Here is a 17,563-nt window from a genome sequence, read left to right on the forward strand (position 1 = left end):
GACTTGAAGCTCTCCGTCTTGTTGAAGCCAAAGTTGCGGCCGCACAGCGTCACCACCGTGGTTCCTTTGAGAGGCCCGGTGGCCGGAGAGATCTGGACAACGACAACCATCCCACATGGTTATCTTTATCAGGGGTCTTCAACAGGGGGTCCCCGGGACCCCTAGGGGGTCCTCAGAGTTACTTCGGGGGGTCCTCCAAATCTTTGTGTGATAGAAAGGTTTTTCCTCCTTTTATATACAGTATTAACCACTTGAACCCTAGTGTCCATATTCTGAGAACTTTAGCCAAAAATAGCAGATCTACAAGCTCACAACAGATCGGCTATTTTTGGCCCACAGGTTTGGTGTAGAGGGGAAAAGAGTGAAAGGTCAAGTTTATTAAGTATTGACGGTTCAAGTGGTTAAAATATCTGAAAACACAAATTGACATGAATCCAAAAACGATGAAACTATATGGAATCTATGAACAGGTTGTGGGGGTCCCTGCTTCATCTCTCTCTCTCAACTAAGGGGTCCTTGGCCTGAAAACGTTGAAGACCTCTGATCTTTATAGTTGCTCGCCAGTGTCCTTCACATAAAAAAGCTGATCTACAAGCTCTCAACACATCGCACGTCGTCGCAGCATGACACGTTGTGAGCTTGTATATCTGTTACTTTAAGTATACATCGGCCATTAGGGTTGTTGCCTATCTGTGCCTTTCCCCACCTAGTTTCACCCAAGCTACTGCGTAGGTCTTGTTACTGCTTGAAGGTCAAAATTAAATGTTTCCCCTGGGAAAACAGCCATGCTCTATTGGCTGAGTGGTAAAAAATGTCAGCTTCACTAAACTGAACAAAAAGGTAATCATTGTAAAAATGGGCTGCATGAATAGAAATGGTTATACAATGTACAGTCAATGGTACCCAGGGAATCAACATGATGCTTTTAAATACAATAGCACGTAATGTCACAGGTATTTGGCAATGGTTGTCATTTGGTTATAATCACCTGTATTTTTACAATTTGTTTGTTTGTTGAGTGCTATTCATGGTACTATAGGGACAACCCATCAAAGTACAAAGTACCAGCTCTTATGCCTTAACTTAAAGGCCAGTTCATACTGTCCCCGACCACTGAACCTTTTGTCGGAAATGTCCGGTTCAACTACAAAATGGCGTCAATCGCATCTTCTGAAAAGCATTAACCCGAATTAGAGTTCGGAAAGCTGCACGTCGGAAAGTTAGAACTCTCCAACGAAATGTTTGGTGGTCGGAGACAGTATGGACAGGCCTTTAAGTTAAGGCATAAGAGCTGGTACTTAAGACAATCAAAATACAGCCCTGGCTGTTATTGCATTAATCACAAGCTATAGGTCTGTGCGAGTCTCCAAATGAAATGATTTGGGCGGTTAGATATGGCTGTAATGGGCACTAAAGCATTAAACAAACAAACTTTCACATTGTCAGCGGAAACTTGCTGGCAATTAGCGCCTAAGGAAATTGGAGAAAAACACTGCAATGCGCAGTTACCAGCCAAGTGTGCCAGTTTACCTCCCTCAAACTAGAGGCCAATGTTTTGTTTAAAGTAGTGGCGTGAGTGGAGAGGAATCTGGGGGACTGGTCACCCTTTAAGTTCACTGCAACAAGTTCTGCATCAGTGGCGCAACCTCTGTCGTGCAATGCAGAGCTCTGTTTAATAACGGACTTCTCATAAAAAGGTCTAGAGGGACAGCTGTTTATACGGTGTCTTGTCCTGTTGTGTTGCTGTGTAAAATTCACAGGAATGGTCTGGTGGATATTGTATTGATGGTGTGGTGGCAGGGTGGCGTGATGGTGTGCTTTGTGAAATGCAGAGAAGTATTTTCAGTGGTTTCCCTATAAAAAGCAACATGTTTTCTTTACCGGTTCTTATACTGTGCAGTTGCTGTGCAACGTTTATTAGGGTCACCTGTTCCTGGCAACTGTCAGGGATTTTTAAAGACCTCAAAAACAATTAACATCTAGTGTTTAATAACTGTTGAACTTGATTACCCATTCAGAACGGGTACACATTATTGTGTAACATTATTTTATGCTTTAAAAAAAAAATCGTGAAAATTTGAATTTTGACCCGATTCTAAAAGTGTCTTTTGAATCCTTCTAAGGTTTTTTTGAAAAACCTATGTTTCTATTTGTCAGCAATCTGGCCAGCCATCGTCAAAGAAAAGGTCCTTTTCACTTAACTGGAGCTCAGTTAGTCTGTTCTTGAGAGACTACCATGTCAGTGGTTCTCAAACCTTTTCATGTGAAGGACCCCCAAATTGATATTTATTTGGCCACGGACCCGCATCTCAAAATATTTAGTTCCAGGGACCCCCCAGAAGCAAGATTTGAGTTACAAACGTTAGCTTTAAAAATACATATATTCAAAGATTTGCACACATTTTCGCGACTTTTTCAAAAATAGCAGATCTACAAGCTCACAGCGCGGCACTCGGTGCCACGCTGTGAGTTTGTATATCTGCTATTTTTCAATAGTTAAAGCATTCAATAATTCTAGGCCTAAATGGGTTAAATATCAAGTTTCCCCGGACTTCCTCCTTTTGGGATAAAAAAGAACAACTCATCTAATGGTGTACCACTAAACCCCACATTGCCCAATCCAGTTTTAAGCTGCCTTTTAGTTACACAGTTAAAGCATTCCATTGTAACAGGCATAGTGACGCTCCCTGGTGTGCTTTGTAAAACAGAGCCCATGTGACGACGTGTGGTGCAGCAATAAAGCCAAGAAGAAAGTGAAATGTCCCCTCAGCCAACTAACTACAACCACTGGGGCTCACAGCTGGGGTCAGTGTGACACTGAATAACAAAGCGCCACTGTAAAACCATTCTCTATTTCAGGGCTCAAACGCTTACAAAAACACCCAATGATGGCAGCGGAACCAAATAATGATAACATGGGATGGAATAGATTTCAAGTAAAAAAAGAAATAAACAAATATTCTAACTGTTCAACATTAACATAAACGCCCCCCCCCCCCCCCCCAATTAACATCTAGTGTTTAATAACTGTTGAACTTGATTACCCATTCAGAACGGGTACACATTATTGTGTAACATTATTTTATGCTTTAAAAAAAAATCTTTTTATGATGTAATTTAATCCGTGTTTTTCGACTGGGCCTTTTGAGGCCCAGTCTTTCAGCTTTCAGGAAGTAACCAAAAATACACAGGGAAGACTGCACATTATAACCACACCTGGGGGTCTATTAGAGTAATGTCAACTCCATAGACACATACAAAACAGAAAAAGTACAAAAACTATGGCACTACCTCTTTAACAAAACAATTGTCAACAACACAGCCACATCATCACCTTCATTAACATCATGTTGTTGGGTCATTACCTTGGTAATGACAGGGGTGCAGTGGTCCTGGGTCCAGGTGGAGTTGGCGGGGCACTGCGAGGACCTGCTACAGCGTCCGTCACACCAGCCGCATCCCGTCACCCCTGATGACAGCAGGCAGGAGGTGCAGCTCATCAGCTGACCACAGCCAGGGCCAATCAGGGGCACCTTGGTGATCTGGGGGGGAGGGGACAGTCAATCAGCGCTCACAGATACAGTACATCAGGGGTCTTCCATCCTTGGCATCAAAAGTGTTTTTTGGAAAAAATGGACATCAAAGATGAGAAAGACCGTTGGCTTCCACGTTAAGGGATCACTATTGTGTGCACATGGATGCGCGATGATGATAAATCGGCGAGTCCACCCGTGCCAGCACTTTCCAACGGACGGTACGTAGCCCTTGCCAGCTTTACTGTATATACAGTATATTTCGCGAGTATTCGCGGGATCGGCACTCTAAATACTCGAGTATTTTTCGCGAGTATACTCAGGATCAGCTACAAATGAGTTAAAAGAATGATCCTATCACAAAGATTTGGCGGCCCCCCTGTAGTAACTCTGAGGACCCCCTAGGGGCCCCGGACACCCTGTTGAAGACCCCTGCAGTAACCCTTGAGTGTGTGTACGAGCTTTTGTGTTGGAATTATGTTCACAACAGAGTTGCACCGACTACCAGTGATATATATCGGACCAGTTACCCATATATGGAGACCCCGGCCTGGTACCCATATATGGAGATCCATGTACTGTATATGGAGATATGCTGAGAGAGCCCAAACATTTTGCACATATTCTGAAAAACGGTATATATTTTACCTTAAGGAAATCTTTCAAAATCATTACCATTCATTACCAGTGCAGAGGAACGTAAACTTTGTATCTTTCCACTGGGACAAAGAGCGGGAACGTGATCTTTTGTCCGGGCCGTTTAGAGAGCAGTGACGTTAAACCTTGAGGACATAATTGTGTGAAAGTATCTGCTGGCCCGACGCCATGTCCAGCATTGTGACCTGGTGCCACTGAGAGACTGTTTTTCTAATTATTTCACAAATGCCAAGAATGCCCGATACACACTCTGTGTGTGTGTGTGTGTGTGTGTGTGTGTGTGTGTGTGTGTGTGTGTGTGTGTGTGTGTGTGTGTGTGTGCGTGCGTGTGCATGCTTTTGTTATTGTGTACTGTAGCATTATTCATCCATAAGTTTGTCATTGTGCATTCATGTTGAAACTTATATTTATTATCTGAGAGGGTGTGTCTCAATGACCTACAGTATATCTTACAGTATACCCTCGTATATCTTACACTGTGTGTGTGCACGTATGTGTGTGTGTGTGAGCACGTGTGTGTGTGTGTGTGTGTGTGTGTGTGTGTGTGTGTGTGTGTGTGTGTGTGTGTGTGTGTGTGTGTGTGTGTGTGTGTGTTTGTGTGAGAGAGAGAGTGTGAGTGAGTGAGTTTGTGTTTTTGCACAGAGATTTTGTGTTTTGTGCAAGAGAGCCTAGCCTGTTTCACTCACACAATAACCTGGCCAACGCTGGGCACTGGAACCTGGACACCTGGACACTGATCAACGTGTTGCAAAGCACCAGCACAATAGCACAGAGTGCCAGTGTCAGCATGAAGCACCAGAACAATAACCTTGGCAACACCGGGCCAGCTGATAATGCGGTGCAAACAGCTAGGCTACATTTTGGGCTTGCATACTGTAGTGCAGTGGTTCCCAAACATGCCAGGTCGAGTCCCAAAGAGAGATTAGACGTTTGCCCGGGACTGATCTACAAGGGCACAACGCGTTGCTTCGCGCCGCGTTGTGCGCTTGTAAATGAGCCATTTTCACTACTTTGTAATTATTACTGTTTTATATTTATGGAATTTCTTAGATGTGTTTGTTTTTGGTTTTTAAAATGTATAAAATTATAAATTTTATTTAAAAAAATATATATATAATTTTGATGTATATATACACGGTATATCTTAATATTATAATTGGAGAGCTAGGTCATGTACGCCATGAAGGCCTATTCCCAGCAAACCAGTGAACGTCACGGTTCCCCGCTCGGCATGTACACTGCTCAATACTCTGGAAAGGGCCTAAGCTATGTTTGCCGCCATGATTGTACTTAAATGTCAAACAATTAATATAAAACGTTATTTTTTATACAGGCATATATTTTAGCCACCTCTCGCTAGGACCCCCCTCCCACCCTACTGCGCATGTGCGACTGCAGTGCACACAAGTAGAGATGGGATTTATGGCTCTCTGAAGTGAGCCGGATCTCTGGGATCCGTTCCTTTCAAAGAGCCGTTCAAAAGACTGACTCATTTGAGTTACTATGTAGATTTTGATTATGATTACAAATAACTTCAACCCTATATAAATGTATTTCTGACATACATATGTAGCCTACATACCTGCTATTTGAAAATAGCCCATCTACAAGCTCACAAATTATTTTTTTATTTCTTTTCTTTTTTTACATTTTATTCATTGTAAAACCTGTGAAACAGGACATTCTTACAGTACATTTTGATACCAATACTTTTGTACTTTTACTTAACATTCCAGGTTTCTACTTGTGGCAGAGTATTTCCACATGGATTGCAGTATTGATATTTTTTTGACTTAAGTAAAGAATTTGAGTACTTTTCCCACCACTCTTCATTTACAAAAGGAACGGCTCCCTACTACGAACCGGATCCCATCGTTCATTTCAAAGAGCCGTTCACAAGACTTGATTCGTTCGCGAACGTCCCATATCTCACACAGTAGCAGCAGCAGCAGCAGGCAGACAATCGTATGGCATTTTTGGACACAACACGGACACGGATAGTATTGTTAATGCACAAGCTGCACACACGCTGCAAACACATAAACAGCTTTTAGAAACACTTTTTCTCTTTCGGTTTTCGGCGGCGGCGGGGGGCGCGACCGGACCGTTAAAATGCCTCGGATCGGATACAGACAGAGAAAGATACACCGTCCTCCGTCCTGTGTGTGTGTGTGTGTGTGTGTGTGTGTGTGTGTGTGTGCGTGCGTGCGCTGCAGTGAAAACCTGTCTGTTTCTCTGTCTCTCCGATCCATGTTCACAAAAAACATTGCCTCACTTCATAACCACTGGATCGTGTATCATAATAATGCGTTAATAGAGCACGCACGCCGAACGCACACAGTGACACATTCGCGAACGTGCAAATGCTATGGTGTAACTAAATAGCCTACGCATGTAACATTGTGTTGACGGAGGGACGCTACTCTAACGTGCAAGCTTCAATCGTTATGTTGCTTTCTGCAATGGAGAGCAGGGGTAGGATGAGGAATAGTGGAATAGACAAAAAACATACCAGCGAGGCATTTATGTAATTTCCAACATCAAAAACCCCAAATATTAACAACAATCAACGGGTCGACATGTCTCAGAACGTGCCTACTTTCGCCATTTGATTTCTCCTGACTCCTATTATATTGGTGCTAAAAAAGACTAACTCACTTTCAGACAGCCCAGACCGGGTGGGGAGGTGGTTGAAAAATCTATTAGAAGTTTGCAATAGAAAAAAGTACAGTTTCATGACAGTACAAATCACTGCTACAAGGTCAACTAAAAGGAGATCCTAGAAAGCCGAGGCTTATTATTTCCACAGGAAATAAGCCTAATGGGGCCACGGCCGCTTAAGGGACTGGAGGAGGTTGTGTTGGCGTATTTTACCATTAGTGTCCATGTGTGCCTTTTTGTTCATGATAAATCTTGGATATTATCTCACTACCTTAATCAGAATACGTACCAGCCAGTCTGTCCGCATTTCTGCTAACTCTGCGTCCGACTGTCCGTTGTTCAATTGTGTAAAAAACATAATACAAAAATGCCATGCTGAGGCCATTCCCTTTAACTGGCCAATAGGGATATGTGGGCACTTGGAGAGGCGGCCACCTAGACAACTGGGCACTAGGGACATAAAGTGGAGCACACACTGAACGCGGGCAGCTGCGCAGCGTCCCATCGCGGTATCGACGCACGTGAAGTGCCGCGCGGTAACCCCAACTGGATGCGGCGCGCTGCCACAGCACATCCATTTCCCCCGGTGGGGAGAAGCATGGGAGAAGCCCCCGCAAGGGGCTTTTTTGGAGCTGTGTGAAGCACAGGCTCCCTATACGTGGCCGTGTGGGTCTGTCTGTCTGTGTGTCTGTGTGTGTGTCTGTATGTAGCCTGAACTTCCTAAACTTCGGCACGCTACTAGTCCCACAGTTTTGCCACCACACACTCGCGCCATATGTCAAATCGACCGGCTTACTCGGGAATCGTGGGCTAGTAACTTGCTAAGAGAAAGGTTCAATAGTTTAATTGATATTAATTTATTAGTGAATTAATTTTCCCCATTGACTTATAATGGGAATCGCAAAAACTCACATTCAATTATTTGTCTCTCGCAAACCATAGGGGCTAGAGTTTCAAGACTTGGAGAGGAGGTTCATAATGATTTCAAGGATTAAATAAAAAATAATTGTGTCATTTGGCCGCATGGTGGCGCCATAACACCCCACTTTACGTTTTGGCCTGTAACTCTTGAACCGTAGGTCGGAAAATTAAAAATATTTTTTCCCTGGATTCCTTGGGTCATGACGCATCTCCCCATATAGGCCACGCCCATTTGCGCCATGATAGATTTTCCGCCATCTTGAATTTTCTCCAAAACACACTTTTTGCTCCTTTTCCTACATATTTTCTTCAAATGTCACAAAAATCGGTACACATGATCCACACACACACACACACACACACACACACACACACACACACACACACACACACACACACACACACACACACACACACACACACACACACACACACACACACACACACACACAGCTCCACTTCACACGGGTGTGATTTTTTCTAGTATATATATATATATATATATATAGTGTGTGTGTGTGTGTGTATATATACTGTATATACATATATATATATACACGGCCACAAATGGGTCCCAACCCCCTTGTTTGGGAACCAGTGCTGTAGAGAGTAATGCATCAAGTCAACTTCTTTGCAAGTGAAGACACTGAGCCAATAAACAGATTCAGATTGGTAGCCGTAATAATGTGTATCATCCCACCTTGTTTCCTGTGGCCAGCAGCAGAGCTCCGTGTTCAGGCAGCAGGGCCACGCTGGGGGACACGGGACGCGTGTCCAGGCGGATGTGCACGTGTGGGGACGCGCTGCGGGAGAACAACACCTGAACACCAACATGGAGAGAAGAACAGGGGGTCAGCGGTTGAGAACACACCGTCCATCACTTATATGTCACACAAACCTCTCCTACCTTTGACTGGCTCTCGCATTGCCATCGCAATGAGAGAGCATGAGCCACTTAAACCTTATGTCAGGGGTCTTCAACGTTTTCAGGCCAAGGACCTCTTGGTTGAGAAAGAGATGAAGCAGGGAACCCCACAAGTGTATTTTGGATTCATGTCAATTTGTATTTTCAGATATTTAACTACTTGAACTCTAAAATACTTAATAAACTTGACCTTTCACTCTGTACTTGGTATGCTCTTTTTGCCCTCTACACCAAACCTCTTTGCTGAAAATAGCCGATCTACAAGCTCAGAGACGGCTACAACGGCTCACACTGCGAGGCGTGTAGATTGTAGCTTGTTGGAGCTTGTAGATCTATTTTTGGCTAAAGTTCTCAGAATATGGACACTAGGGTTCAAGTGCATGCATATAAAAAAGGAGAAAAAAGTTTCTATCACACAAAGGTTTGGAGGACCCCCTGTAGTAACTCTGAGGACCCCTAGGGGTCCCGGACCCCTTGTTGAAGACCCCTGCCTTAGGCACATCAGGGGTCTATACGCCATCACATTTTTTCCCCTCTACACCAAATCTCTTCGCCCCAAAAATAGCCGATCTACAAGCTTGTAGATTGTCTATTTTAGCCAAATATTCGCACCAGAATAGGGATGGTACTGTAGGCTACAAGTGGTTAAATTCCCGGGAAGCATATTTGTTTGCAGCATCTATTTCTCAGGGCGGCTGTGAGGTCGGTTGAGGACACCTGCAGCTTACAAGTGTTGTTTTTTTTCTTCTTCTCTTTCTCAACCAGGTCTGTATTGTTTTTCATTGTTGTTGTGTCTCTGTGCAACGCTTGGCAGAGCTTTACACTGACCTACACTGTGGCTGATTTAAGAGGGAAAAGCAATACCTGCATGCGACTCAGCTCCGAGTTCACCACAATAGCTCCACGGCGGGCCACTGTAAATGAAACCCGGGCCTGGAGGCCAAGCAGGAAGTGCACAGAGACTCCTGGTGCTATCGTGACAAGCAGATTGTGGTCGGTATAACAATCCGGCGGTTTAAAATGTGATTTTCCCAGGTAATACCTGCACTGAGGGCACCAGAGATTTTTTTTTATATAGGCATTGTGCGAGGCCACTCTCTTAGACCAGTAGTTCTCAACCTGTGGGTCGGGACCCCCAGGGTGGGTCCCCAAATTATTTTGGGGGGGTCCCCAAGATGATTATGTTATGTTTTCTCACTCAACAGTAAACAAACCAAAATAAAGTTTAAGTGTGTAGAGGGTATCTGCACATTTCTAAAGTGACAATTCAAGGACTTTTTAATACCTTTAAAATGACAAATTAAACATCGGCCAAATTGTCAAGAAGCAGAAATTGTGAAAATAGCTGATCTACATGCTCACAATGCCTCGTAACACGAGTCGTTGTGAGCATGTAGATCTGTTATTTTCACAATAGAACCGTGTTATACAAAATGTAATGTCTCAACTCTTAGTGCTCGTCATGGTGGGGGGTCCCCAGTTAAAATATGATTATTTTGGGTGTAGCGGCCTGAAAAGGTTGACAACCACTGTCTTAGACCCTCTCATCTGCAGTGCGTTAAGTTTGGGGTGGAGGAGGGGGGTACAAGGTTGAGATGAAAGGGTGGTAGTGACTAGCTAACCACTGCCTAGGCAGCTAGCTAGAGGGCGTGGGACAAAAGGAAGATGGCTGCGGGCACAGAGCCAGCGGAGAAGGTGCGTTGTGTTCTCTGACATGTCAGGAGGCGTCTGAGTCTCACGCTGACTGAATCTTCTTCTTTCAGCACGCAGCCAGAAGACTCATGTACACAATACTGTATGTAGAAATCCGAATGCTTAGCACGCACGCAGACACTCACACGTGTACACAAACTCTCTTCTCTCACAAACTTTCCCTCCCAAGAGAAACACATAATCATCGTCACTGTCTGGCAGAAACCTCGTATCTCCAAGTTTCAAAATGTGTATGCTTTTTTGTAAAGTAAAGCCCTACTTCATCACGCAAAAGTGTTGCACAAAAGTAGTTAAAATAGCACATCTACAAGCACACGACTGTGCTTGTAGATCGGCTATTTTCACTAGTTTAAACCTTTTTTCCGATGATGAATACAAAACGAACGGTTTTGGACGTACAAGGTATCCACCCGACAACGACGATATACTGTACAAGTACACACTATGTGCAGTATCTCTCCATCTCACCCACACACAAACACCCCTAGCCTCCCTCTCCCTCTCTCTCTATTACACTCTACACTTGGCACACCTGGACTAGCATTCATCATTGGTGGTTAGGCTGCAGAAGCAGCCCTGGGACGTGTCTGGGGCGAGAGAAGGAGGCACAGCAGAGCTGCTAATGGTCGTGTGGTTGTGGACTCTGGTTTCATCACACCTTTAGAACTTAAGGGGGATTTATATTTGGTTGCGCGCCAGTGTCGTGCAAACCAAATATGGAACATCTCACTAACGCACCGCAAGCACCATCTGTGACACGTTGTGAGTATGTAGATCTGTACTACTGCAACCAAATGTACTGTGAACCAGGAATTACACTTTCAACCCCCTCCCTACACACACACACACACACACACATGCATACACATGCAAACACGAATGCACGCACAAACAGACGCATGCACACACACGGATACACAGACACACACCCACGCACACCCACGCGTGCACGCACGCGCGCGCGCACACACACACACACACACACACACACACACACACACACACACACACACACACACACACACACACACACACACACACACACACACACACACACACACACACACACACACACACACTTTATCATCCTACCACTTCACAATCTGGGAATGTGGGATGTGTGAACATACGAGTGCGCAACATGCGTGCATGCAGTCCTGTGCGCGCGCGTGCGTGTGCGTGTGTGTTTGCACGCGCGTGCCTGTGTGCTTGCGTATACAGTAGGTGAAATTTATTAAGCTTGACAAGACAATGTACAAGATGCATTGCCAGCAGCCGCGGTTCCAACTTCATCACACAGAGATGAAACAGTGAGACTGTGAGTCCAACCCTCTCCCAGACCTCACAAACGCCTTCCTTCTTTTCCTCCCTCTGTTCGACCCACGCATTCAATTTCAGCCTGTTAACAGTTAACACAGTGCTCCATTCTGACTCCATTCTCTTCCAACAGTAGCCATATAATGCGCGCCTTTCCTCTGGAGACAAAGCCCATAGAACAGGGCTTTCTCTTGGAGGTAATGGCGGTGTGAATTGCTGTTTATTGTATTAGACACGGAGGAGGAGGTTGGGGGGGGGCTGATGGGGGGGGATGTGGCTCCATAAACACTGTTTTATTCGCGCAGCGATCCTGCTGAATGCAGAGGGAAGCACGTCCTGCGTTGGAATGGATGCGCCTTGACGACACACAGCTCTCTCTTTCTTTTTCTGTCCTAGCATTTCTTCTTGTCTTCTTCATGCTTAGCATTCTTCCATCGGTGGCACTGTGGCAGCGGGTGAACTGAAGTGTTGTGTTTTGTTTGTGAAGATGAAGTTATAGCAGTGGTCTTCAACGTTTTTCAGGCCAAGGACCCCTTAGTTGAAAGAGAGAGATGAAGCAGGGACCCCCACTACATAGCGCATAAGATTGATCATAAGATAGCACATAAGATTTCTTATACAGCTTAGACTTTTGACACAGCACAGTATCGTCAGTGTAGGTTGGATTAATGTGTATTTTCATACATTTAACCACTTGAACTGTCAATACTTTCTAGTCTGCTTTTCTTTTCCCTCTACACCAATCCTCTGTGCCAAAAAAATGCCTATCTACAAGCTAGATCGGCTATGTTTTGGCTAATGTTCCACTAAAAATATAGGGATGATCAAATTATTAATGTAAAAAACATGATCCTATTACACAAAGATTTGGCGGCCCCCCTGTAGTAACACTGAGGACCCTCTAGGGATCCCGGATCCCCTGTTGAAGAGTAGTAATGAGCAATTGTGCAGCACCACTGTTTCACCTATTTGACCTTTGACACCCGATGACCCTGTTGGTTTCATTCAGTGTTCAGACTTTACAAAACCTTTTACTCCCACGTCCTTCACTTCCTTTCAGTCCTCTACGTTCTCTTCCTCCTCCCTCGGTCATGGCTCATTTCTTTCCTGTACTTTAAAGGTCCTGAAGACTGTTTATTCCTTTTATTTGGGTCCCTGTCACACCTGTGCCCATGTGTGCGCTCACTCGCACGCACGCACGCACCCACGCACGCACAAACCTTTTTATGCCGTGACCCCCAAAATAAACACATTTAATAACTGGGGACCCCCACCCTGACAAGCACTTGTAATTGTAGGTATAACATTTAATGTGACGCGGTTCCACAGATAAATATTGTGAAAATAGCAGATCTACATGCTACACCTCATGCTGAGAGGCGTTGTGAGCATGTAGACCGGCTATTTTCACAATGTTCGCCTCTTGCTTACTTAATATTTGACAGTTTGGCCAGTTTGGTCTTGAAAGTCCTTAAATTGTCACTTTATAAATGTGCAGATACCCTGTATACACTTATACTGTGTGTTGGTTTGTTTGTCGTTGAGTGAGAAAAATAAATGACATCAAGCTAATCATCTGGGGACCCCAAAAAAATAATTTGGGGACCCCACTTGGGAGCCCACTGCTCTATTGTTAAGATAAACATATTATCTTTTTAATTGGGTATTCTCTGAATCCTCTCTCTCTGTCTCTACTGTATCTCTCATACCAAAGAAGCCCACATCCACCAGGCCATTCCTCTGAGTCAGGACATTCAAGCCCTTCCAGCCAGGCCCTCGTCACGGAGACAATCACCTCCCAAATTCAACCAACTACAAAAAAACAAGGAAGGCAAAAAAAAAAAGAAGAAAAAAAGAATGCGGGGCAACAGCTGCAGGGGCTCGGCCAGCGAAACGCCGTGTGAGAGAACGTGTCATCGATGCCCGCCGTTCACCATTAACCGTGCTGTTGGGCTTGTAAGCCCCTTCGACCCGCCGTGCTCCCAGCCCCGCCGACCCCCCCCCCCCCCCCAACACCAAGCCCTTCCGTGCAGCTGTCGCCCTTTTTTCCATGTCTCTCCCCACATTTTTTCCATGTGCTGTCTTCTTATTGTGTTTCGAAAACAAGCTGCGAGCTGAAGTTTTTGATTCACTGGAATTCAGAGGGAATTTTGCTTCTGTGTTTCTTCTCTCTTGTGGTCGGAGAGATGGCCCTGCTGTGTCCTGGAAGGACACATAGCTTCACAAAGCTTTGATTCCCACAATAGACAACCGAAAGCCCTAAAATAGCATTCAACATTTACATTTAAATCCGAGAGAAATGCTTGTTCTGAAAGGGGCTCCAGTGGGAAGAGCCCTCCTACCACTGTCCCAACTGACTTAAAGCAATCTCCCAGGACCATAATCCTCTCTGATGAAAAAGCCAGGTGCGTTGGACCATTATCGGGGGCTTGGAGGTGCACATTATGTACCAACATAGAGCAGGGAAGGTGGAGCCCGTATAGCTGCTGTGTACATTCATTGATAGGCAAAACCCACCCTGTTTACCCAGACAGCAGAGCGGAACACTGTGGGTTCTTTTTTCGAGGCTTGCCTTTGGGGGTCAAAGGTTGGAGATTGTGCAAACATGAACAGCCCCGATACCCCCCACGTGTCCCCCCTCTCCCCTCCCTCCCATGTCAGGGAGCACCTGTGACCGACCCTTCTCCTATCTGCAGATACAGGCATTTTCACTGCTCACCTACCAACTTCCTGCCTCCCATTTCCATACACAGTGAGTGAGGGAAACCACGGCGGCCGCAGCAGGGTTGGAGACGTCGGTTCATGCCTAACTGCAGCTATTTCCCATGCAAATGAAGGTGCCTGGGTTCCTGTCCGCATTTTAGGAAAAGTTGTTTTCCACAAACATTCAGTGGATACCCTGACAAGCTCTGTTAAGAGATTTCTGCATTTGCCACGGACTGTTTTCAGTTAATTTTATTCTCTGATCTCTGACAAGCTCCATTAACCCTGCAAGGCCCAGCGTTGCTTTTTGGCAACATTTTTTAAATAATTTTTATTATTTTTTGTGATCATTAGAATGTCTAGAACATGTACATATGTTATTAATTATTGTGAAAAATATCCCCAAAATGCAAATTAGAGCATGATTTATGATTATAAACATTATACATTTTTTAACATTACATTTTCCTGTGATTAGGACTCGTACAACACCATCGGATTTTTTTTTATTTGTTTTGGCCAGTAGAAATTAATTCAGGTCTTGCAGGGTTAAGAGTTTGTTTCAAAGGAACATTTTGCTATGGACAATTATTTGTCGAATTGACCGGCTTCATCGGTAATGGTGAGCTCCCATTTCGTTAAGAGATGCCATGAATAGTTTAATTTATATTAATGTATTAGTGAATTCAATTTCCCCTTCGACTTTAATGGGAAGATGCGAAAATAGACAACCAAAAGTTTGGCACACTACTCCCATAGTTTTCTCAATCAATCAATCAATCAATCAATCAATCAATCAATCAATCTACCCACCTACTGCACCTCCCTACCTACATACCTACGGTACCTACTAAGCCAGTGGTTCTCAACCTTTTCAGGCCGCAACCCCCAAAATAATCATAATTTGAACTGGGGACCCCCCCCCCCCTCACCCTGATGAGCACTAAGAGTTGAGGCATTACATTTTGTATAACACGGTTCTATTGTGAAAATAGTGTGAGCATGTAGATCGACACATTTCACAATTTCTGTCATTTTAGAGGTACTGAAAAGTACTTAAATTGTCACTTTATAAATGTGCATACTACACTCTATACACTTAAACTTTATGTTGGTTTGCTTGCAGTTGAGTGAGAAAACAATGTTGCACATTAAGTTAATCATCTGAGGACCCCCCAAAATAATTTGGGGACCCACAGGTTGAGAACCACTGTACTAAGCAGCCCACTCACTAACAAATGAAGCCTGACTGAAGCCTCTCACTGACCTGAATGTGTCGTCCATCTGCGGTGCCCAGGTAGGCCACGGTGCGGCCATGGACCGGGGCCACGGTGATGGAGGTGACCAGGGTGTTGCTCAGCTCCTTGTACCAGTACTCCAGCCTCTGGACGAACTGGGTCACCTCCAACCGGTACTCTCCCTCCTTGCCCTCGCGCGTCCCCTCATGCAGGCCGCAGTCATCTGAGGAGCTCTGTGGAGGAGGTAGGATGGTATGAGATGAAGAAAGGTTGCTCATCCAGCTCCAGAAATGATACGATATACCACATGACATCAGACACATACATTTGTATACATTTTAAAACAAACAAACAAACACATCTAAGACAGGGGTCTTCAACAGGGGGTCCGGGACCCCTAGGGGGGTCCTCAGAGTTACTACAGGGGGTCCTCCAAATCTTCCAATCCTTTCTATATTAACAACTTGAACCCTAGTGTCCATATTCTGAGAACTGTAGCCGAAAATGGCAAATCTACAAGCTCACAACGCCTCACACAGCGAGGCGTTGTGAGCTTGTAGATCGGCTATTTTCGGCAAAGAGGTTTGGTGTAGAGGGGAAAAAGAGCAGACTAAGTACAGAGTAAAAGGTCAAGTTTATTAGGTAATGGCAGCTCAAGTGGTTAAATATCTGAAAACACAAATTGACATGAATCCAAAATACACTGATGATTGTGCTGTCAAACAATGAAACTATATGAAATCTATGAAAAGGTTGAGGGGGTCCCTGCTTCGTCTCTCGCTCTCAACTAAGGGGTCCTTGGCCTGAAAACGTTGAAGACCCCTGATCTAAGACATGCCATAAATTAAAAATTATAATTATTAAGAAGTGAAAATATCCGCGATCTACAAGCTCACAACGCGGCGCGAAGCTGTGTGCTTGACAGATCTGCTATTTTCACTATAGCTTGGGTCCCAGGCAAACTTTTGGGTCTTGAGCTAAAAGGTTTACTGCTCTTCTAGGGCACTTACCGGTACAAAAGGTTTACTTCCAAGTAAGCAAAAGTATGTTCTTAAGAATAACAAAACAGAGGGAACGTCAGCTAGCTATAACTTATTACAGCAGGAGATGCTGTAGCTATTTATTGAGATTAGAAAATCAGAAAGGCTGAAGAGACTGAAACCAGACGAGGTATCACACTGGTCTCTCCTCTTTCATATCTGGTCCCCTGAGAGTATAGTTAAGAGCCTGCTCCTAATGGAGGGCTCAGTGAGCATGGTCTGGTCCATACAGGCAGGCACGCAACGGAATGGAGACTCACAGACAGCAGGAATTCATGGGAACCAGTGAGGAACACTACCCCCTCCCCTTCACTTTTGTCCTTTATAATTGAAGTCATGTCAAGTCAAATCAAACTGTATGCAGAGTATGTTTCATATCACAGGGGGAGTATGACCCACTCTTCTTTTCTCTGTTGCAGGGATCTTCAAAGTGTTCAGGCCAGGGACCCCTTAGTCGAGAGAGAGATATAGTAGGGACCCCCCCCCCCCCCCACACACACACATATTGTATAAAATTGCGTAGGAGATTTTCACAGATTTCATAGATGGATTCATAGACTTGTTTGCCACTGTCATCAGTATATGTTGGATTTGTGTTAAGTGGTTAAATGTCTGAAAAAACACATTAACCTTGACACCAAACCTATTTGCCAAAAATAGCCGATCTACAAGCTTTTGGCGGCCCCCCTGTAGTAACTCAGAGGACACCCTAGGGGCCCAGGACCCCCTGTTGAAGACCCTTGCTCTATTGGGTTTGCCCCCTACCTCCTCTCTTCTTGTTTGGTTTTAGAATCATGCTGAGGTGCTTTCACTTTCTCAACCGTAACTAGTGGAATTATAAGATGGCTGGCTTGC

At 44.6% G+C, this 17,563-nt stretch overlaps 1 protein-coding gene across 1 annotated transcript in view; it reads right to left on the minus strand.

Annotated features, from left to right (window-relative positions):
- met (MET proto-oncogene, receptor tyrosine kinase) overlaps positions 1-17,563 on the minus strand; it is a 101,808-nt gene that overhangs the window by 58,736 nt on the left and 25,509 nt on the right. Inside the window, exons 3-6 of the mRNA XM_080737408.1 lie at positions 15,698-15,901; positions 8,473-8,592; positions 3,366-3,542; positions 1-92 (exon numbers count right to left, since the gene is read on the minus strand). The exon at positions 1-92 is cut by the window's left edge and continues 66 nt beyond it. Coding sequence (XP_080593534.1) covers positions 1-92; positions 3,366-3,542; positions 8,473-8,592; positions 15,698-15,901 — 593 coding nt within the window. The remainder of the gene's footprint in view (positions 93-3,365; positions 3,543-8,472; positions 8,593-15,697; positions 15,902-17,563) is intronic.

Source organism: Nannobrachium achirus (assembly GCF_963921795.1).
Source record: "Nannobrachium achirus genome assembly, chromosome: 11".
NCBI classification, from domain to species: Eukaryota; Metazoa; Chordata; class Actinopteri; order Myctophiformes; family Myctophidae; genus Nannobrachium; species Nannobrachium achirus.